At 38.2% G+C, this 23,568-nt stretch overlaps 1 protein-coding gene across 1 annotated transcript in view; it reads right to left on the bottom strand.

Annotated features, from left to right (window-relative positions):
- Nucleotides 1-1,813: 1,813 nt before the first annotated feature.
- The window catches only part of LOC137008806 (cadherin-24), a 79,894-nt gene continuing 58,139 nt past the window's right edge, over nt 1,814-23,568 (bottom strand). Inside the window, exons 6-13 of the mRNA XM_067370521.1 lie at nt 20,120-20,376; nt 18,046-18,182; nt 17,265-17,386; nt 14,240-14,357; nt 13,312-13,638; nt 5,305-5,509; nt 2,856-3,222; nt 1,814-2,710 (exon numbers count right to left, since the gene is read on the bottom strand). Coding sequence (XP_067226622.1) covers nt 1,814-2,710; nt 2,856-3,222; nt 5,305-5,509; nt 13,312-13,638; nt 14,240-14,357; nt 17,265-17,386; nt 18,046-18,182; nt 20,120-20,376 — 2,430 coding nt within the window. The remainder of the gene's footprint in view (nt 2,711-2,855; nt 3,223-5,304; nt 5,510-13,311; nt 13,639-14,239; nt 14,358-17,264; nt 17,387-18,045; nt 18,183-20,119; nt 20,377-23,568) is intronic.

Below are 23,568 nucleotides of genomic sequence, written 5' to 3'. Positions count from 1 at the left end.
ATAATGACTGACATGATCCATGATATCATGATATTTTTAGTGATATTTGTAAATTGTCTTTCTAAATGTTTCGTTAGCATGTTGCTAATGTACTGTTAATTGTGGTTAAATTTACCATCGTTTCTTACTGTATTCACGGAGACAGGACTGTCGTTATTTTATTTTTATTTAGGGAGCATGAGATTTAAAGGGGCCGCAGCCTGAACCGGCGCATAGTTAATGATGCCCCAAAATAGGCAGTTAAAAAAATTAATAAAAAAAAATCTATTGAGTATTTTGAGCTGAAACTTCACAGACACATTCAGGGGACACCTTAGACTTATATTACATCTTTTGAAAAGACGTTCTATGGCACCTTTAAGGTTGAACCACTGTGGTCACATGAACTGTTTTAAATATGTCTTCTGGGCATTGAAAGTGTTAATTGTCTTGCTGTCAATGCAGACCTCACTGAGCCATCGGATTTTATAAAAAATATCTTAATTGGTGTTCTGAAGATGAACAAAGGTCTTACGGGTGTGGAATGACATGAGGTTGAGTAATTAATGACAGAATTTTCATTTTTGGGTGAACTAACCCTTGAAAGGTTTCCCTATGGAGAAAATGAATGGCATTTTTACTTCCAGAACCCAACTTTTAGAAAAAGGTTTTTATATAGAACTCCAGGGTTCTTGACTCAATTTTAAAGAACCATTTATGCCAGAAAGGTTCTACATAAGGATAAATGTCTTAAATGATTCCACCATACTTTCTTGTTTAATGGGTTATTTCAAAATTTTCCAGTGATTAAGTATGTTTACGAGCTGTTTAATTCATAACATTTAATTAAAATTAAAAATTAATTTAAAATTAATTAATTAAAAATAAAACAAAATGACCCATAAAAGGTTTTACATATGAAGCACCTGATGGAACCCTTTAAGATTCCACATAGAACCTTTCCTTCTAAGAGAGCAAGTTGCATTAACTGAAATATTTCCATTATTTATGGAGTTTTAAGAATTGACGAATGTTTTTTCATAATTTCTTGAATTTTCATTCTTTACTAATCTCTCAGCAAAGCATTTTAATAGTTATCAGAAGAAGAAAAGGAGAGGAAAAGCTTTAAAATGCTCTTGTTGGGGAGAGAAATGAGATTCCGGGTGTAATTCAGTGTTGCTATTGTTAACAATACTTTGAAATAAATTGAAATGAAGCTGTAATTAAATAAAAAAAATAAATATTAGATAAAAAACTTAGAAAGGTTACTTATTCAGGCAAATAACTGAAGTACTAAAATGACAAACTGACAAAATCTGAAAAAGCTAAAAAAAAAAAAATTATAAAAATACAAGCTAATTCAAACTATTAATAAATACTACAACAGTATATAAATAATAGCATACTAAAATAACACAGAGAAATAATTTGATACATAATCAGATATTGATTAAATCAAGTGAGCAGATTGTAAGAGCGTGTCTGTTGTCTTTTTCACAATGCGAGAGCAGAAAAACACTTGTTAATGCCGTGTATAAAAATCTGAAACCACAATGCAAATCTGAGATTTAAACCTGGAAATAAATAAAAGATTTATCAATATAAAGATGAGCTTATATTGTACAACTGCATGTGTGGCTGGACGCGTGTGAAACTGAGCGAGTGACTTACATAAGACCGTCTGCTCCTCTAAAACACTGACATACTGGGTTTTGGCAGCTCCATATAAAATTCTCTTTGTCCGGATTGTGCTCATTGGCTCCTTTCAGCACTTATTGCTTTTGAACGCTCACGATGTGACATCACATCCTTCTTCTTTGTTCCCATTTCCTCTTTAGTGTCTCTTTCTGTTTTGCATTTGTTCCATTTCTTCTAGGTTTTCCTCCTCGACCCGCCGTGTCTCGTTCGATTCAGTTGTTTCGTCCTCTTTGCTCGTTTCTGTCTTGTTCATTTCCTCCTGTTCTTCGTTAAAAAATTCACCCTCGTGCTTTCTGTTATCCTCTTTTTCCTTCGCTCGTTGCCTGAAAATATCAAGCAGCCTGTCAAACTTGGGTCCCCATTCCTCAAATCTGTCTTTCTGTCCCTCTGTATCTTTTTCGGCCTCGCTTTCGAGCGAGCTGAGAGACGTTGCCTCGGAGCCGCCCCCCTCCAATCCGTACGTCTGCAGCGAGTCGTATGGCGGCTGCATGGGGTCAAAGGTCACCAGGGCTAGCCTATGTTGCAGGAAGTCGCCCATTCTGTTAGTCAACGAATCGCCGCTTGCCTTTTCTGAGTTCGCTTGTCCAACCTTCCCATTCCCCAAACCCCACCCCCTTTCATACAGCCCCACCCCTCCTGGGAGGGGCATCACTAGGTGTGGCACATAGTTCTGCCCGCCTGACCCGTACAAGCCCATTAGTCCAGCAGCTTCTGGGTAGAGAAGCGTCGTCCCGGGCAAAGGTATCCCTCCGCCGCCCCTCAGCAGAGTACCTTCCATCGTTCTGAACGGCATCTCCGTCGTGACGAGGCTGGCTGTGCTCTGGCTGGTGCTGATGGGTGTAACGTCTTCGTTCTTGTCCAAAGCCGAGGCGGGGGTGGAGTCGTCCGTGGTGATGGTGGAAATGGAGGCTCGCGTGGTCAAGCAGTGAGGGGACGACTCAGGTTTATGGCCCACTGAAGAGCTGGAAGCCTCGGAGCAGGAACCGCTCTGACAAGAGCCCTTCACGAACAGAACCTGGTCTGAATGAACAGACTGAGAGAGAAAACAACAGAAAATGGTTAGGAACATCAAATATTTAAACCTCAGGCAATTTTAATAGCTTATACACTACCATTGAAAAGTTTGCTGTCGGTAAGATGCTGTTGCACTCTATAAGATGTGATAAATGTTAGTTTACCTGATCCTGGCTGAGTGTGTGGCTCTCAGAGATGACCTCACTTCCTGTCTCGCTCTCTTTCGGAATGCTGTCGGTGGATCCATGTGCTCCTTTATGTTCTGATCCATCCCTGCTTTTGTCAATAAACACGGAACCGGATTCTAAAGGTCCGCAGGACTGGCCTTGGCTGCCGGGGAGAACGTACGGCAGTTTGGCGAGGTCCAGCCTGGAGTTTAACGGGCCGAGTTTGTTTCTGGGAGCTGGAAGGGTCTGGATGCTGTAGCAGTACCGTCCGTAGAGGGGTGCAGAGACGGGACGGCGTGGGTCCAAACCCAAACTCTGACTCCAGCTGAAGGTTCTGACGCTGTCCAGGTTATCCTGAGAATACCTGTTACAATAAAATAGAAAATTAGAAATGAAAATGATTTAATTAGTTTAGCATATGGAATCCCATTTCTGCCACATAAGAAAAAAGTTGAAGTTGAAAATATGACATAAAAAGAAATTACAAGATAAAAAATTGATTATGACATGGAATTTCAACCTTTTTTCATTTTTGTCTGAAAAGAAAAAACAAAGTACAAATGATAATTGACAGAAATGCAATTATATCATGGTAAACACTTCCAAAAAATGTAATAATGTAATTGATGCCAATATAAAAAATTCCCAGTGAGAAAATACATTAGTGCGGTTCCAATTTCAAGCAATTTTTCCATTATGCTGCAGTTAAAACTATGTTAGATTAACTGTTCAACTTTTTAACTCATAATTATGACTTAGAATGTCATCATTTCAACTTTTTCCACAGATATTTAAATTTTTATCTAATTGTTAACTAATTACGACTTAAGTGTCTAATTTTTTGACTTGTCATAATTATAACTGTCAATTTCAACTTTATCTAAAAATTATGACATTATCTTACAATTTTGACTTTTTATATCAATTATGACAGTATCTCATAATGTTGACTTGTGTCGAAAATATGACATAAAAAGAAATAAAATATAATTATGACAAAATTTCAACTTTTTAACTCATAATTATGACTTAGTATGTCATATTTTCAACTTTTTCCTCAGAATTATTACTTAGTTTATCAATTTAAACTTGTATCTCATAATTTTGCATTTTTTAATCTAATTTTTAGCTAATTATGACTTAAGTGTCTTATTTTTTACTTGTCATATTTATAACACTTCATTCATTTCAAAATTATGACAGTATCTTACAATTTTGACTTTTTATCTCAATTATGACAGTAACTCATAATGTAGACTTATGTTAAAGATATGACAAAAAATAAAAAAGGTATCATAATTATGACTTGGTGTCATAATTTCAACGTTTTCCCCAGAATTATTACTTAGTTTGTCAATTTCAACTTCTATCTCATAATTTCATTATTTTCAACTTTCTCAAAATTATGACAGTATCTTACAATTTTAACCTTTTATCTCAATTATGACAGTAACTCATAATGTCAAAAATATGAAAGAAATGAGATAAATTATGACAAAATTTCTACTTTTTAACATAATTATGACTTAGTATATCATAATTTCAACTTTTATCTCAACTTAGTGTCTCATATTTTGACTTGTCAATTTCAACTGTATCCCAAAATTATAACAGTATCTTACAGTTTTGACTTTTGATCTCATAATTGATTTATTATCTCAATTTCGACATTTATGTCATAATAATGATTTACCAATGCATGATTTTTTTATGTGGCAGAAATGTGCAAATATTGCATAAAGCAAATTAGGAAACACATCACCAAATTCAGGAAAACTGCACAGCTCCAAGCATTTAATGGGGCTTTTAAAGGAAAACTGCATTCCTACTGTTACACCAAAACCAGATGCCTCTAAGTTACCAGTAAGTTGTTTTGTTTCAATTAAAAGATTTGTTGTAGTCCCAGTGGTAACTTCTGGTGCAACAATTGAAAAACTGTCAGTGGTATCTTTAAAAATAGTTGCATGTGAAGTACTTTCTTCAACCTGCCCAGGAGTATTACAATGACATCAAACAGGAATATGATGGATAGAGGACTAGAACACCGTGTGGGTTTGAACAGCATAAATATTAACTAGATGAACTTTGCACTGAAACAGCTGTCAGATTTGCATTGTGAAGGCTCATTAAATCACACTCACACACACACACACACACACCCCTGAGTACAGAGCCCTCATTAATCAGATAAACAGTTAACATCATTTAGTGTAACTGAATGCATTTAGAGTAACAAGAGATTTCAGAGAAAGATAGACAAGTCTGTGTTTGTCGTGAATGTCAGCCGAATGATTCACATGGGCTAATAATATAATATGGCATTTTCTAAGCCAAATGTCAAGAAATGACATGTGATTTGAAAGATCAGATAGTGCCAGCATTAAATCAGAGGCGCTTCGAATGAAGAAATGAGACGTCTATTTATGTGAGCATCAAACACACTCACATATTCTTGCTGTCTTGAAGCCGTTGTGCCCTCCGCATGCTCTGGGGGGCGCTCTTCAGGGTCGCGATATCGAAAGCGGCCGTGTCCGCCTCCCCGCCTCCCTCGTCATCATACGTGATGATGTTCTCCCTGATCTCATCATCCTCCACAGGAGACTGAGTGTCCCGTTTCTGCCTTCGCAATGATAGCGAAAGCGCAGCCACCACTATTGGACACAAGAGAGCGAGAAAAAACACGTTATTGCCAATGTTCCCTCTAATTTTTTCTCGCTGAGCAAAACTTTTCTCTGTTGAGTGCACATTTTGGCCACCTGAGCAAAAATATACTTTATATCAGACCTGTACAATGAACGTAAACACACACACACACACACACACAAAAAAAAATGGTTTTATCATGCAACTGTAACATTTCACTTTAATGTGCCGTTTCTATTTTATTTGACCCTTGACGTAACTTAGTGATTTATTAAATAATATGTTTTAAAACAAGCAGTTCAGTCACTAAATTAAGCACATTTTAGGTTACTTGAGATTTTTCACATTGCTGTATTAACTGTACCAGCCTTTACCAAGAAATTCTATTAAAATAATTTCTGTCCTCCTGCAGGACAGTTCAATTCTTTATAATAATATAATATGAGCAGTTACAATGATGGTTTGGAACAACCATAATCTGTTTTTGTACAGTCAATTATTAGCAACAGACAGTGTTAAACCATCAAAATTACATGTTTATTGCTTATGTATTTCCCAGATTTTATATACCAGGAGGTTTCAAGATTTTTCAAGGCAAGGAGCCCTAAACAATCCCCTTGTGAGATCAATTTTTTATTAGGCTTACATTATAATACAATAAAATATAATATATTATTTAAATATTTAGACTGATATACAGTATTATATCAGTTTAAATGCTTCCATTTGTTTTAAAGGGTTAGTTCACCCAAAAATGAAAATCCTGTCATTTATTACTCACCCTCATGCCGTTTCACACCCTTAAGACCTTCGTTAATCTTCAGAACACAAATTAAGATATTTTACTTAAAATCCGATGGCTCAGTGAGGCCTCCATAGGGAGCAATGACATTTCCTCTCTCAAGATCCATTAATGTACTAAAAACATATTTAAATCAGTTCATGTGAGTTCAGTGGTTCAATATTAATATTATAAAGCGATGAAAATATTTTTGGAGCGCCAAAAATAACAAAATAACGACTTATTTAGTGATGGCCAATTTCAAAACACTGCTTCAGAAAGCATCAGAGCACAGTGAATCAGTGTGTCGAATCTGCTGTTCGGAGCGCCAAAGTCACGTGATTTCAGCCGTTGGCAGTTTTAAACGCGATCCGAATCATGATTCGACACACTGATTCACTTGTGCTTCAAGAAGCAGTGTTTTGAAATCGGCCATCACTAACGTTAAATAAGTCGTTATTTAGTTATTTTTGGCTCTCCAAAAATATTCTCGTCGCTTTATAATGTTATACTGAACCACTGTACTCACATGAACCGATTTAAATATGTTTTTAGTACCTTTATGGATTTTGAGAGAGGAAATGACATTGCTTCCTATGGAGTAGGGCTTTAACGATTCATTCATTTTCTCGATGCATCGATTACAAATCCTGCCGATGCATATGCATCGATCTTGAAACATGGATTTTGAATCGTGAATCGTTTGTTTATGTCGATTTTCGATTATAAATAAAAAAAAAAATCGAATGAATCGCGATTTTATAACGATGCATAATGTTAAAAAAATAAATATAAAATAAATTAGTGGCGTCTGCGTAGTCAAGTGCGCCCTCACTACAGTGGCGCGGAGGATTACGTCACTACTCTCAAATTCGCGCCCGTTTGTTGTCATTCGTATAAATGCAACACCATGGAGAGCAACGAAGACGAAATTTGCAAGGCACCAGCCAACATTAGGTCAAAGGTTTGGGAATACTTTGGTTTTCACAAAAAAAAAAAAAAAAAAAAAGGAAAGATTGATAAGTCAGTTGCAGTCTGCAGACAGTGTAAATGCGATTTGAAGTATTTTGGAAATACAACTTACCTCAGTAACCATCTGCGCAGACGCCATGCCATTATGGAGGCCTCACTGAGCCATCGGATTTTAACTAAAATATCTTAATTTGTGTTCTGAAGATAAACGAAGGTCTTACAGGTCTGGAACGGCATGAGGGTAAGTAATAAATGACAGAATTTTCATTTTTGGGTGAACTAACCCTTTAATATGTTATATAGTGAAAACAAACTGAAGCATTTAAACAGATCTGATAGCTAAGTATTTTTAAGAAAAAAGTTAACTTTAACTCTTTTATAGTTATCTAAACATCCCTGAAACCCACACCATCACCACACACGTAAATCTTCAGAAGTGTGCGGTCGCGCACAGGCGCAGAGGGAACATTGATTATTGCCACTTTCTGTGGATAAAGTCATGCATTAAATTTAAGCATCTGACTGACACTTTTATCCAGAGCAACTTGCACTGCATTCATTTTTTCCCCCCAATTCATGCGTTCCCTGGAAATTGAACCAATGACCCTGGTTTTGTTAGCGCCATGCTCCACTGTTTGAGCCACAGGAAGATACATAGGCTGGACAGGGTACAAAATAGCCAATTTCTTGTTTTTCAGTAAAAAAGAGATGCATAATCCTCAGAGATTGTTCACAGTCAACCTTAGGAAGGTAAACATCATATTTTAGATAGCTAATTAGTTTTAAGTTAAAGTAATATGTAATATTTTTTTGTCCGCTAGAGGTCGCTAGAGGCCTATTCAAAACAAAGGCGTAGCTTGATGATGCCAAGTTTGAGCGCAGAATCTTGGGACATGTGGTCTTCACCTCATAGCCGGCGGAAAACAATTGGGATAGGACTCGGGAAGAAATCATGTTCATGGATGTGATTATTAACATTACTGTAGTATGAAGCAGAGCAGGAGCGAGTATTGTGGGAGCTGAACGAGGAGCTGGAGCGATTGCACAACACACGCCTCACGAGCAGCGGGACTTTTATTATGCCACAGTCACCGGAGCTGCTTCCGCTTTTCCGGTCATGAGTATGAGGTAACGCAGCTCTGTTTATCATATTAGATACATTTGAGTGTCGTGAAAATTATGTTATAACTTTACTCTGTCTTGAAAGCAAGAAACTTGCCATATGGGAACTCTGTACCACAATGGAAAATAATCCAAAAAGTAGTTTTGTTAAAAATTATTAATATCTCCTTTAACTAAATTAATATTTATTTAATCAAGTCAATCATTATCAATGTTTCTTCTATATTGTTGTTAAAAGAATAAACCTTAAACACTTTAATGGAAAACCTGCATCTAGACCTTCAGTCAGAACAAATATAATATAATATCAGGTATTCAAAGTTACCAATATGATTAGTTTTAGTTTCAGTGCTAACTTCTGATGCAATGATTCGAAAACTGTCAGTTTAAAAATAGCTCTAAAAAAAATATATTCAAAGATATTTGAGAAAAAGAGGTGGAAAATGGGGGAAACATTGCCATACAGCAACTCTGTAGTACAATGAAAATAGTTCAAAAACTATTATTTCATCTTAAAAATGATAAATTTATACTTTACTAAATTGACATTTCTTTAAAACTAAAATTGAGTGAATCATTATCAAGGTTTTTTCCATGTCATTCCTAAATGCTTTTTCTAACTGTTCATTTTTCATTTTTGACTGAAAAGAAAAACAAAATACATATGTTAATTGTTAGTCTGGGTAAACCCAGCCTGATCTGCCGGCGATTTGATTTCGCTCTGCCACTCAGTCTGGAAACCCCTGCATTCATTTCTGCTGCGCTGTTACACTTTTGCGGGAACCAATCACAGACTGGCTTATCCACCTTGCTCGCTATTGGCGGGTATAACGCGCTGACTATAGAGAAGCGACGGCAAGCAGCTTTCAAACTCTATCTGATCTACCCGTCTCTCGCACGACCGTGAACGCAGATTGTGTTAAGCATTTTCCTTATCTGAGAGAAATGTAGCAGAGCGTTGATCCGACAGTCTCTTCATAGGAAGATTACAAACAGCAATTAATGACACACAATGATTCTCTGCTGTTATTTTGGTGGTTTGCTTCACGATGTGAGTACAGGACTCTTTTACTTCAATGCCCCTTGATGGTAGACAATATTTTTATTATTTGCTATATATGTTTCGTCTCCCTGCTTCTTGAATCCCGCGCCGCCTGAGCTGACTGGGATTCTTTTTGGTTGTCATGACAATGACGTAGTTTAGGGCGGCTATATTCCGTGTTCATTTACACTGAACCAGAACAGTATCAGAGTCGCCTTTTAACCTCTCGATGATGCTGAATGACTTCTTTAGTTAGCAAACAAATTGCTCAAGTGGGTGTAAATACCGATCACTTGTTTTTTTGCACAACCTGCAAAAATCGCTCGATGCCATTGCTGCTTCTGCAAACCGCGGATCAATGCTACAAACCAATACAAACTAACCCTGCATCTCGATCAGTTCCCTAGGTTGTGAATCAGTATATCATGAAAGTGAATGTGGCTGATTCCCTGATCAGTGCCCAGACTACTGAACTAGGGAGCTGATTGAGACACGGTAAACCTGTCTGGAGTTTTCGCGTCGCTCTTAGTGATGTCCGGTTCGCTAACGAATCGTTCTTTTTAACCGGTTCTTTTCAGTGAACCGGTTGAACCAGTTCACCAAATCGGTCTGAATCGTTCCAAACAGTTCGCATCTTCAGTAAGCAAACATGAATTCACAAATTACTAAAGTTACTCACTTTTTGACGTGCATGACACTACCTCTCGAAATAAACCAACATCCCAGAGTTATTCAGTTACTCCAACAGTACAGTGATTTAACCTGCTGTAAAGAGAGAACTGATGATGATGGGCACGAGCTGCAGAGCAGCTGATATGAGTGCGCATGCGCGGCGTACACGAACGAACATACACGGCCTGTAACCGTTCTCGTTCTCGAGTCAAGAACCGTTTGCAGCGGTTTTCGGATCATCAGTACACAACCGAGAACCGCTTCTTTCGGACATGTCTGATTTGAGAACCGGTGAGCTGATGATATTGCGCATGCGTTTAACTTTTCAAGTGAACGAAAAGCACGTTAGTCAAGTTTTGTTGAACATCGGACAGTGTGATAATATAAAACATACTGAAAATATGTTTATGACTTAATTCAAAATACAAAAAGTTTATTGTACTTTTCCAAATACACCATAGCAGATTAATAGCATAAAATACTGTACATAATACTGCACATAATAAACTACATGCCAAAAAGAACATAATATTTTGTACACAGATCAAACTAATGTTCAGAAATAGTTCTACAAATTCATTTTTCTATATTAATATTATTTAAAAAGCAATATAGTAAAAGTTGTGCAGTTGTGCTTTCAAGTTATTTTTTTTAAAGATTGAAATTAGATTTATCAAACTAAACATTTATTTGTTTCATAAATAATCCATGGACAGCTTTAATTTCTAAACAAGGTGATATAAAGATTAAAAATGACGTAATCAAACTACAGCGAGAGCAAACTGGCGACTCCTTTTGAATTGCTCTCGCGGTTCTTGAATCTCACCCTGCGTTCCAATGTCCATACTATCCATCCTAAATAGTATGTGAGATTAAAATAAGTGTGTCCCAAAGCATAGTATGTTGAAAAGAGTATGCCAAAAGTCCCCGGATGGTCTACTATTTCCGGTAGATTTTCGAAGTGTGGATCCGTGCACACTATAAAGGCTAATATTGCCCACAACCCATTGCGCGTTGGACGAGGATTCAGTTCAGAACTACAAACACGAGTAAAAAGTGTTAAAAAAACTACAAAACATGGCGGATACGCGCGATCGACGCTGAGAGATTTGAGTGACTAATAATCAGTTTAACCTGATAGAAAATATATATTTAATGTTACCCGTGTAATTTTTCATCTGCAAATACCAGTGTGGACTTTTATAAAGATCCGAATGGCCATTAACTTTTAAAAGCATCATTATGCATTAATATGAGGAGAGTTCTCCACATTAAAGACCCGCGACTGCAGATCAACGTACTGCATTTCTCTCCGATACGATAGGAAATTAGCTAAATGAAATGTGGAGGATGTAAGATGATTGACAGGCCAGTTTACGGTGACAGGATGCGACAGAGAGAATTGACGCAATTGTATGACATGTTAGTATGTCCCAAAGCTTGTCTACTCTTTTGCTACACACTCAAAAGTAAGTACTTTTTGTTCACAGAAAGAGTACATACTTTTAGGGCGTAGTATAAGTAGGCGAATTGGAACGCAACATCAATCTCGTTCTCGAGTAGAATCGGTTGCAACGGTTTTCTGATCATCAGTACACAACAGAAGAACGGCTTCTTTCGGACGTGTCAGATTTGAGAACCGATGAGCTGATGATACTGCGCATGCGTGATTCAGCGTGTGATCTGAAGCTACCGAACAGTAACATCGCAGCAACGGCTAACTAGGACAACTGATGCTATGAGAGGACTCGAATGAGGGGCCAATCTGGCGAAACGTAAGTTTATTTAATCATAATGCAGGGGGTTTCATGGTTTCTGCGCTGATGAAGACTAATTTATTCACTTTATAACTGTAAAACTTTCACATCACTGCCTGTATATGTGTTTGGATGCTTTAGATGCAAAACTAAATTGTAAGAAACGCTTCAGATTATAATGTTTTAGTTGACTGATGTTATGATTACTAACTTTATATATTTGAATCACTTGTTTTTTCAACCCGGCCCGCGATAGACGACGTCATCGCGGATGACGTCATTACGTCGGAGCGTAAAAGAACCGGTGAACCATTTTTTTTTTCAACCGATTTATTGAATCGCACTGTCCGAAAGAACTGGTTCGCGGAAAAGAATTGAACTTCCCATCACTAATCGCGCTGCAAAGTACGTCACCCGGATCGTTGATCTGATTGGTTGAAGGACTATCCAATTGCGTGACTAATGCTCGTTGATCACGCCTCTTGTGCAGTAGGAAATAGATAGCAAACTCCCCAGACTAATGTTCAATTTTAAATTGAGCTTGGTCTGGTGATAGCCAGACTAGGTAATTGTGTTATTTCTGCAGAAATGCAATTATATCATGGTAAACACTTCAAGAAAATGTAATAATGTAACTGATGGCAATATCTATAAAATTCCCAGTGAGAAAATACATTAGTGCGGTTCCAATTTCAAGCCATTTTCCCCTTATGCTGCAGTTCATGCTTTCTAAATTTTCTGTAAAACTATGTTAGATAAAGTTGTTAACAGTTGTTGTGATCAACAACAACCAAATAACTTAATGAAAATAATTTTTTACATAACAAATGTGTTTAATAAAGCAATTTGTGGAGCATTTCAGCAAGGGTCCATGTAAAGATGACTCCTAGGAGTTTTGAAGGAGTATATTATAGTTATTTAAAAGACTGCCCTTTTATTTGCAACAAAGCATTATGTTGAGGTGAAAAAGTGAAGGAAAATTATATGTTGCCATATTGCTAAACTGTAAGACACCGAAGTGTATTTGTAGAAAATGCCTATTCCACCTATTACTTAGTTGGGTTTGAGTGTTCAATGTCATTTGGGGTACCCAGAGGGAGGGAAATGGCTGTTCCACAATCTCAAAATGCCATACGATGCCATCAGCACTCATCAAATGCTATTTATTATGACTGACTTAGTGCAGAAATCAAACCCAAACATGTTCATTAGCAAGCCCAACTGACAAACAGAGCAGAAACAATGAGACAGCTTGGCGGAAAGTTTGAACGACCCACAAAAACTTGCATATATGGAAGAAAAGCAGCAATTTTAAGACACGCCAGGAGGCAATGGTGGATGAGGACAGGGAGTGATGGACAGATGTAGCAACAACACATCATTAAACCAGCCGGATGTAGAGGTGGAGCGAAGGGTGAGTAGCAATCATGAACCTGACGAAATGGACTGAAAAACAAAACTGACCCAGAAGAGTTGATGCACAGGCCAGGATCGCCAACATGGCGGCCGAGCTGATTCCCAGCAGGGAGGAGTTTGACGGTAAAGGCAAACACACCGCTTGCCTCTCCCAGTCCGGCACAGATGGTTTATCCTTCTCGTCCGTTTGTTGTTTTCGTTCCTCTGCCCACATGCCTCCGTTTTGGCACGGACAGACTGTAACGGTAATCGTTCCTGTGCTGCTGAGGTCTGACACACCGTCACGGAGCATTATGGGTATTTTTAGAGCAGGTAAAGAGGAAGAGCGAGGATGAGCCTTCAGGGACGACAAAAGCACCAAACTCGCTGTGTGGTCTGGAAGCAAAAGAGATGGAAAATAAACAACCATCAATCATGTGACACATTATGGATAAGTAAACGAAAAGGATTTGTGTGAGGAATAGATATAAATATTTATATAATAATAAATGTTTTTGTATGCTTATAATTATATATATGTATACTAATTATTTACTAATTAAATTTGTTATATTCATACATACAATACATTATTATATTATTATCATATCATATTTTATATAATACAGATATTTTCCTCACACCAGATTTCTTAAATTTCCCCTTTTGTGTTCCACTGCAAAAAAACAGCATGCAGGTTTAGAAAGAAACGAATGATGAATACATTTTATTTCTGGGGTGGACTATTCCTTTAAGCAAATTAGAAATCGGCAGATTGAAGAGGGGAACAGGATAAATGAGGAAAATGAAAGAAAGGATTGCTAGAGCACAGAGAAGGGAGTTTGCTGTGCTCGTCGGAGCAGAATGTGACAAAAAAGATAAATGGATGAGCGTAATGAAGGAGGATATATGTCTGGACAGAGACCGGGAGGGAGATGAGGAAAACTGATGGGGAAGAAAAGACGGATGGATGACAGGAGATATCTGGAGAGCGCACCTCCTCGCTCTCTGATGGAGAAGTTGAGTGCACTGCCGGACTCTGCGGGAATACCGAAGTGGATGGGAGAGTTGGAGCTGCTTTGGTCTTTATCTATTGCTCGAAGCACCTGCACCACCTGAAACGCAAATGAAGAATAACTGATACAGTGATTTGCACAAATAAGTCAGTTTTTTGAGACTGAACAGCAAGGATTACCAGTCTAATGTAAGGGATACAAACCGACATGGGAGGCCATCTTGAGGCCAGGGGATGTCAGGTTTACTTGCACTGCTCTTACTAGCTAGCCGCCTTCATTCCTTCATTTCACTCACTCCCATCCAGGTAACGGCACCAATGTAAACACCACTTAAGAGGGATTTGAACCAGCTTGGGAGGTGGGAACGCTAACAAGGATACTAAAGACCACAGCCTCCAGCGTCAGTCGCTAGTGCGCCTCGTGAGGCTAGGGGAGTGAGGTTTACTCACACAGCTCTTACTAGCTCATTACACTCACCCCCCTTAACCTTACTCCCATCAGGATCAAAGCACCAATTTAACCCCTCTGGTTCTACTCACACCACTTAAAGAGGGATTTGAACCAGCGTTTCCAGCTTGGGAGCTGGGAACGCTAACAAGGATACTAAAGACCACAGCCTTCAGCGTCAGTCGCTAGTGCGCCTCTTGAGGCTAGGGGAGTGAGGTTTACTCACACAGCTCTTACTAGCTCATTACACTCACCGCTCTAAACCTTACTCCCATCCGGGTCACGGCATCAATTTAACCCCTCTGGTTTTACTCGCACCACTCAAAGCGGGATTTGAACCGGCATTTTCGGCATGGGAGCCGGGCACTAGGGCTGTGATGTGGCCAATTTTTACTACCGCGGTAATCAATATTACCCGTCATTTTAATTTTTATATTTTAATGATAAGACATTTTATTCACAAACTTACAGGGTAAGCAAATAGGCATAGGTTTGCATTTATTTATACTATGAAAAGAAAGTTGATCAGAGACAAGCTGCGTCACTTTCAGTTTTCATCTTGAACACTTTTTCATGGATTGTGAGTCAATGCGATCATCCTTTCCTCTACTGTACAGAACGAAATAAACATAAATGAAAATAATAAAAAAAAAATGTTGAAAGATACAGTAGCTTACCGAAATCTGTATTACGTCAATTCAACGTCAGTGTTGCCAATGTCACGTAACATTATACCTCAGAAAAGCCATTTGTTGACCATAAACTTAGTCAGCAAGAAAAATAAAAAAACTTAAGCATGCATAAGTAACTTTATCATTATACAATTTACTTAAACTGGGTGCGCGTCTGTGTGTAATCAAGCGCATCGTTTTCATTTTATTCTGGAGACTGAACTCGTGCTCTGCTGCCACACTGGAGCGCACTCGCCACCTATTGGACAGGAGTGGGAATTACAACAAGCTTACATACAAACTACATAATCTGGAGGTGAACACGCAAACAAGAACGCTAAGGACCACAACCTCTAGTGTCAGTTGCTAGTGCGCCTCTTGAGGCCAGGGGAGTGAGGTTTATTCACACAGTTCTTACTAGCTGGCCTCCGTTACACTCACCCCCCTAAACCTCACTCCCATCTGGGTCACAGCACCAATGTAACCCCTTCAGTTCTACTCACACCACTCCAAGCGGGATTCAAATTGGTGATTCCGGCTTGGGAGGTGGGCATGCTAAAAAGGACGCTAAAGAACACATCCTCCAGTGTCAGTTGCTAGTGCACCTTTTGAGGCCAAGGCAGTGAGGTTTACTCGCACAGCTCTTACTAGATGGCCTCCATGACACTCACCCCCCTAAACCTCACTCCCATCCAGATCAGAGCACCAATGTAACCCCTTCAGTTCTACTCACACCACTCCAAGTAGGATTCGAACCAGCTTTTCTGGCATGAGAGGTGGGCACTCTAACAAGGACGCTAAAGACCACAGCCTCCAGAGTCAGTGCATTCATTACACTCCCCCCCCACCTCCCCCCAACCTCACTGCCATCTGGGTCACGGCACCAATGTAACAGGGCGTGCTAACAAGGACACTAAAGGCCACAGCCCTTACTAGCTGGCCTCCGTTACACTAGCACACTATATGTATTCTGAGTGTTCTTCTAATTAATGTTTATCACATGTGCTTATAAAGAGTTGCATCTCACTCCACAAGGGTATTGTGCCTGATGAAAACTGGTTGAAATGTTGCTCTGTTTCTAAATACATTTTTGGAGTTGTTTGGAGCTTCAGTGTGCAGACATTATTATTCTTTGTTCATGATTTGCACAAATGAAGTAATTTTTTCCCCCCACTGAACGGCAAGGATTAGAAGTCTAACACACCATGTTATGTTTAGGCTGACTCACCGTACACTGGCATCAATAACATCAGTCAGTTAAATCGAAATGTTGCTGTTCTGAAATGCCTTTGTTAAAATCTCTTTACAACATAGCACAGGGTCAGCTTCATCCATACTAGGTTGGCCAGATATAGAAAGTATTATAAATAAAAAAAAATGTACAGTCAGCTGATCATTATTGCAAAATAAACCCTGACAGGGTGATCAAAAATAGGTCTCACCCTGAAGGGATTTATTTTGTGTTAATTATTTTAATATGCGAGAAGGAACAGCTATTATAGGACATCATTGCCTGGGGCAGCGATTAATTATACTATATAATATTTTAATGCAGAATGCTGCTATTGACCAATCAGAATCAAGCATCTCAGTCAATTATATTGCTTGGCAGAAGAACTGTTTAGTAAAACTGGAATATTTTATCACATTGCTTGGCCACCATTTTCTAAAGCCACAAGAGACGACATGCATTAGTAATTTTACAGTTGTTAACGGGTGTTGTTAGGCAACAATTTATTTTATTTATTTCATTTTGTTTTATATATTTTATTTTTATATTTTTCTTACAAGTCCTTCCTTGTAAGCGGGCGCTTCTGGGCCAGAGTAATCTTTTAAAGCGCACCACACTTCATTATTTGCAGGCTTCAGAGAGTCAAAGATCACTGACCTGTCCAGCAGCGCTGGAGTCACACACGGCGGTGTTGTATTGTCGATCCAGCTCGGGGGCGTTGTCATTGAGGTCCAGTGTCTCTATGGAAACTGCTACTCTGGTAACTTGGTTGGGGCTGTCTAAGAAAGAGAAAAGAACAGCATGATGGGAACTTCTGAGAAGTACACTATATAAAAAAGCAAGAGAGTTAGAAATCAAAAGCTTTTAAGCCCCAAGTAGGTCAACTAAATCTTACTGACCATGAAACAGAAGCTAACTCCAATCTGTCTGGTTACTGTTCTCCATACGCTCTTTGCTCTTTTGGGACATAAGGTTACATCACAACCAGAAGTGGCCCGAACGTCATCATTTGCTCATCTGATGTTCTGAATATGACATTATATAAAGCCATAACAGAGCCACACTGACTTATCGCACTCAGAGCGTGTGTCTAATATGAAAGTAATTACTGAATATGAGCTGAACAAACCCACTCCAGTCTCACAGACACTTCTGAGGATGCAAGATAGTGTTTTATGAGGGCCAACGGGGAGCCCAGACGGGCGACCTTGAGCTTGGGTGGACCAAACTCAAAAGCAATTTGAGTTTTCATTCTATTATTCTTTTCTCTTCCCCTTCTGTTTGCGCGTGTCTCTGCCATGAGCTTTCATGTCCACAGCCGCTGCAGAAGTAATAGCTTTCCTGTGGCCTGATTTCATGCTGCTACCTGTGTGAAATTGTCAAGCGCTCAGAACTGATGCAATGTCCCTTTAAGAGTGGAGGCGAGGAGTTCTGGTACCTCTCTGTGTGGCGATGACAGTAATGTTATGCCATTGCTCCTGTTCCCGATCCAATTCCATCGCCGTGGTGATGAGACCATTGTCAGAGGCGATACGGAACAGTGCCTCGGGGTCTGACTCGGGATCAATTGAGTACCTGAGAAGAAATGGACAGGAATAAAAGAAGGCGGGCAGACAGATTAGAAGATATAAAGGAGCCAGTACATCAATAACCCAGTTAAGCAAGTTAAGTGAAAACGGCCCACATACTTCCTGTGAAAGATAGAAGCCTGATGCAATATTTATAACTAACAACTAATAATGTAAATACTGTATGAGCTGTATGGGTAAAACCTGTCAGGAACATGTCTAGGTGATATTTCTACACAAAATCTATAGGAAGAAAACTAGATCTCATTCTCATTACTGTAATGCAAAAACACCATTCAACTGTGGGTATGTTTGTCCTTGTGGACTTGTAGAAAATAAACACTTTTACACTCCCACTGCTTGTTTTCTTTCTCTGTGGACAGTGCATTTAGATGCATTATGTTAGAATTGTTACATTTTTCAGAGCCAAGAACTGTCATTGCCATCACATCTCAATATATAGAGCATTCAATGGTGGAAATTGCTTTTTTAATCCTTAAATAAACAATTAAATAATACAATTGTGTCCTAAATTTTCCATTTCAAAAGTCCATATTTTTCTAGACCATATTTAATATAAATGTTCATACAACATTTTAAGCATTATATTTGGTATAATAGTACAGCCATCTGTAAGTATTTTTATTTTCTCTGTTTTTCATTGGTTTTCTCAAAGTGATAATACGCGCTGATATGATGAGAAGAAATCTAAAAAGCTTTATAACCTCCATATATTCACCTGTGACACATCAGTTTGATACTGTAAGTGTGGTTTGATGTTGCACGATCACAGTAAAGTACAGTCTGAGTGAAGCTCAAAAGAGACTCGCTTATGGCAAAGAAAAACTAAATGAAAATGTGCACATTGAACTCATTCAGTTGTGTTCGATAATCGCTAAATGATCACTAAACATTTGCCATGAAAACACTCTGCTTGTATGATACATTTATTTTTTATAAATTCTTATTTTTATATCTTAGAAAATTGAACATTGAAAAAGTGCCAATAGTCTGGAAATACTTTTTTCTCCTCATACTCTGTTTTCCTTTTTTCATACTTATCTAGACCTGAATATTACTCAAATAAAATTCCATACTTTTCCAAATGGTTTTGGAACCTTGTAAATAATATTTTCACACTTTTTGCATAATTTCACAATTACAGCTTAATTGGAAATGATGCACAATAGAAATATTCTGTTTAAAAGGTTTTATCTTTGTCACGTTTCATACTTTATCTCAAGCTCTTTACTGACTCTTACTGAAATTAGCCAACACAAATCTCTGATAAACCTTTTTTAGTGGCAAAATAGTGGAAATGCATAGGAAGTTTTACATAGCATAGTAGTCATGGCTTTTTTTTATATCTAGTTTATTTATTTATTTATTTATTTTTTTAATAAATAATTTTCATAATTTCAAGTCTAGGAAAATGGGTAAAAAATAACAAATACATACAATTTATTGCAAAACTAGCATAAATTTATGAAGGCATGGCGGAAAGATTCCAAAATAATTTTAATGTGGCCTTCATATAAAAATAAGAACAAAATTTCACAATGTCTATAGAACATAAAGGTATAATTGAAGAGTAATAATTTATGCTGATAAATTTTTAATATAAAAACACTGTATTTACAGAAATGAGATATCAGCTTGACAATTAAGAATAATGGGAAATACAAACAAACAAAACAAAAAAACTGACAAGTAAAATGTGCGAACACATTATGGTAATGAGAATATGCAGGAAATGTGCTTAATTGTCATGAAAATAATGTCAATGTGCAAAACAATGTAACATTGTCCTCATTTTCTTTATGCAGAATATTTGCATTTTTCATTAATTTTGGGGTGAAATGTGTTCTTGTAAGATTCACCCATTTACTTGTATATATAAAAGCAAACCACCCCGAGTAAACAAGGTAAAAACAGTGTATTTACTTTATGTTGTTACCGAGGCCTGTATCCGGGTCCACGGCGGCCACTCTCCCCACCACGCATGCCGGAGGACAGTTTTCCGACACATCCAGTCGGTACCGAGAGCGGGAGAACCGAGGTGGCTCGTCTGCATTAAGAACAGTGATGCGCACCATAGCCCGGTCCTTAAACGGACCTCGTCTGAGGAACCGCGAGTCGACGTTTGGGTTTTGCACCTCCACTGCCAGAGAGTAGGTGCTTCGCCTCTCATAGTCCACAGCCTGGTGTTAAAGATAAAAACATATCCTCATAAAACACTCATTTATTGAAACTCACATTCACCATCTTTCTTTATACTGTGTTTTGGCACCACGAAGGCGCTCTAAAATATCTTTTCATTTCAGTGAGAAACTCCCACATACAGTACACTTCTTTTTCATTTCTGCACCTCAGTAGATTACAAATATACACACACACACACACACACACACATATATATATATATATATATATATATAGTCAAAAAAGCAATGTGTTGGGGTTTCAGCACTTCATAACTTAAATGACTGCAGGGCTTGCTCTGCTGGTATTAAGATGGAAAGAAGTCATGGATATGGTTATATTAACATCCATATCTGCTTCAGAACTGAATTACATGTTATGGATGCAGTTGTGACGCTGGACACGATGAGATTGGAAAACTGTAGGTGTCCACCACCAAGCGTCAGAAGATACGAGTGATGTAAAATAACAAGACACATTTTAAAAGCCTGTCAAGAAAGTAAATGGGGTCTGTTTTGATGTCAACTTTAAAGAAGGCGTCAAGGAAAAAGGGAGTGACATGAGCACATATGACCAATCATATTTACATAAAGAGAATTTAAATGTGCAGCAGTAGCGAATGATTCTGAATACTGAAGCTCAATTTCATGCATTGTTGCATTCTGAAATGTATGCATGAAAACACTGGCCAAGTTTATATCTGCATTTGCATTTTTTCATAGCTTCTGGCCAAGAGGGTCAAAGAGAAGAAAATAGTCATGATAGATAGGTAGATAGATAAAATAACTTTGTGACAAAATAACTTTATCACATACTGTTACTGTGAAATAAAATTACTTGTGTCGTGATACAAGATTTGGGTCACAACGCCCACTCATAACTAAGAGTATAAGTGGACTTCAGGGGGAAAATAAAACATTGCAGAAGTGTAGAATATAGCATGTGGTGACAATGTAGAAATCGTGTGCAGTGGTGTAGCTGTACAGGAGCAGTGCTCAGAGCCTCTAACACACATGAAAAGCTCTGTCACTTGAACTACAGCCATGTGTTAATCAACATCTCCACTCGCTTCCTCTCCCTTGTTACTCAGCAGCATTAGTCTCCCCGCACTCTTCCTCTATCTAATTTGCTTTTCGTATTCACTCTTTTTTCCTCCTCCCCCCATGTCTCTGACTCATCTTGTTCCTCACAACCTGCTCTTTCCTGTTTTCCTTTTTATCTGCGTCTCTCCTCGTTCTGTTTGTTCTGGCTGTGTCTTTAACTAGCACACATACCTGTCATTGAAGTATTGAGTTTAGTGGATGGGTAAAGATCTCTCACTCACTCACTCACTCTCACACACACACACACACACACACACACACACACACACAAACACGTTTGTTTTTGTGAATTGTGGGGACATTCCATATTTTCTATTGCCCTACACCAACCCTACCCCTAAACCTACCCGTCACAGGAAACTGAACACTTTTACTTTCTCAACAAAAAAAACTCATTCTGTATGATTTATAAGCCTTTTGAAAAATGGGGACATGGGGTAATGTCCTCATAAGTCACCCTCTCCTTATAATACCTATGTCATACCCACGTCATTATACAAATTTGTGTCCTGATATGTCACAAAAACACACGCACACACACACACACAAACATATATCTGTCTTTATAAGGACTTACCAGGGCAGAAAATAGCTTGCTATTCATTTTCCAGTTTGCTTATTTTGATTCGGCTAAAAGGTGGAATCTCTTCTCTTTTCAATTAGTTACGCGTGACTTGCAACCAAGTCCTTTTATATTAAATGCACATTTTCAAACCTTGCAAAGTTTGTATTTAAATAAATGGCTGTCTGTGTGCGCTGTGATGAGGTCTCTCACGAGGCTGCAGGTTAAATTCTCTTTCCGCTGGCACTAATATGCATGTTCGCTGGCAGACGTTTGTGGTGCAGATTATCCTCATTTACATTTGAACTCAGAGTCAATTTAACTCGTTTGCGATTCATTCTGCTTTACCTTCTTTCTTTCTTTGTTATTCACTCTGCCTACTCGCTATTTACAATAAATACAACAAAAATACAATTAAAGCTTTTCATTTTTCTGAAGAAACTACGAAGCCAGTGCAAAAAACTCATTAAAACAATGCTGAGGTGTTGTGGGTGGTTGCCAGGGTGTTGCTATGCAGTTGCTAAGGTGATCTGTGCGTTTTTAGCATGTTGCTTTGTGGTTGCTAGGTTTTCTATGTGGTTTAGACTAGAGCTTTGCTATGTGGTTGCTAGGATGCTCTGGGTAGATACCAGGGTGTTGCTATGCAGTTGCTTTAAAGTTGTTAGGGTTTTTCAGCACTAAATGGTTGCTAGAATGTTGCTATGTGGTAACTAAGGTGCTCTGGGCAGTTGCCAGGGTGTTGCTATGCTAAGGTGTTTTGAGCATTTTTAGCACGTTGCTTTGTGGTTGCTATGGGTTTTCTAGGTGGTTTAGACTAGAGCTTTGTTTTCAGCATGTTGCTTTGAAATTGTTTTCAGCACTTTTTTGTGCATTTTTAGTGCACTAAATAGGTGCTAGAATGTCCCAGGGTGTTCTGTTTGGTTGCCAGGGTGTTGCTATGCAGCTGCTGTGGTGTTCTGCATGGATTTAGAACATTGCTATTCTAGGGTGTTTTGAGCATTTTTAGCACATTGTTGTGTGGTTCCTAGGGTTTTCTATGTGGTTTAGACTAGAGCTTTGCTATGTGGTTGCGAGGATGCTCTGGGTAGATACCAGGGAGTTGCTATGCAGTTGCTAAGATGTAGTCAGACAGACAGACAGACAGATAGATAGACAGATAGATAGATAGATAGATAGATAGATAGATAGATAGATAGATAGATAGATAGATAGATAGATAGATAGATAGATAGATAGATAGATAGATAGATAGATAGATAGATAGATAGACAGACAGGTAGATGATAGGAATATAGATAGATAGACAGACAGACAGACAGACAGACAGACAGACAGATAGATAGATAGATAGATAGATAGATAGATAGATAGATAGATAGATAGATAGATAGATAGATAGATAGATAGATAGATAGATAGATAGATAGACAGGTAGATAGACAGGTAGATAGACAGGTAGATAGACAGGTAGATGATATGAATATAGATAGATAGATAAACAGACAGACAGATATATAGATAGATAG

Source organism: Chanodichthys erythropterus, chromosome 20, assembly GCF_024489055.1.
Source record: "Chanodichthys erythropterus isolate Z2021 chromosome 20, ASM2448905v1, whole genome shotgun sequence".
Lineage (NCBI taxonomy): Eukaryota > Metazoa > Chordata > Actinopteri > Cypriniformes > Xenocyprididae > Chanodichthys > Chanodichthys erythropterus.
The sequence above is the reverse complement of the archived record's forward strand: the minus strand, read 5'-3'. Positions and strand labels throughout refer to the sequence as shown.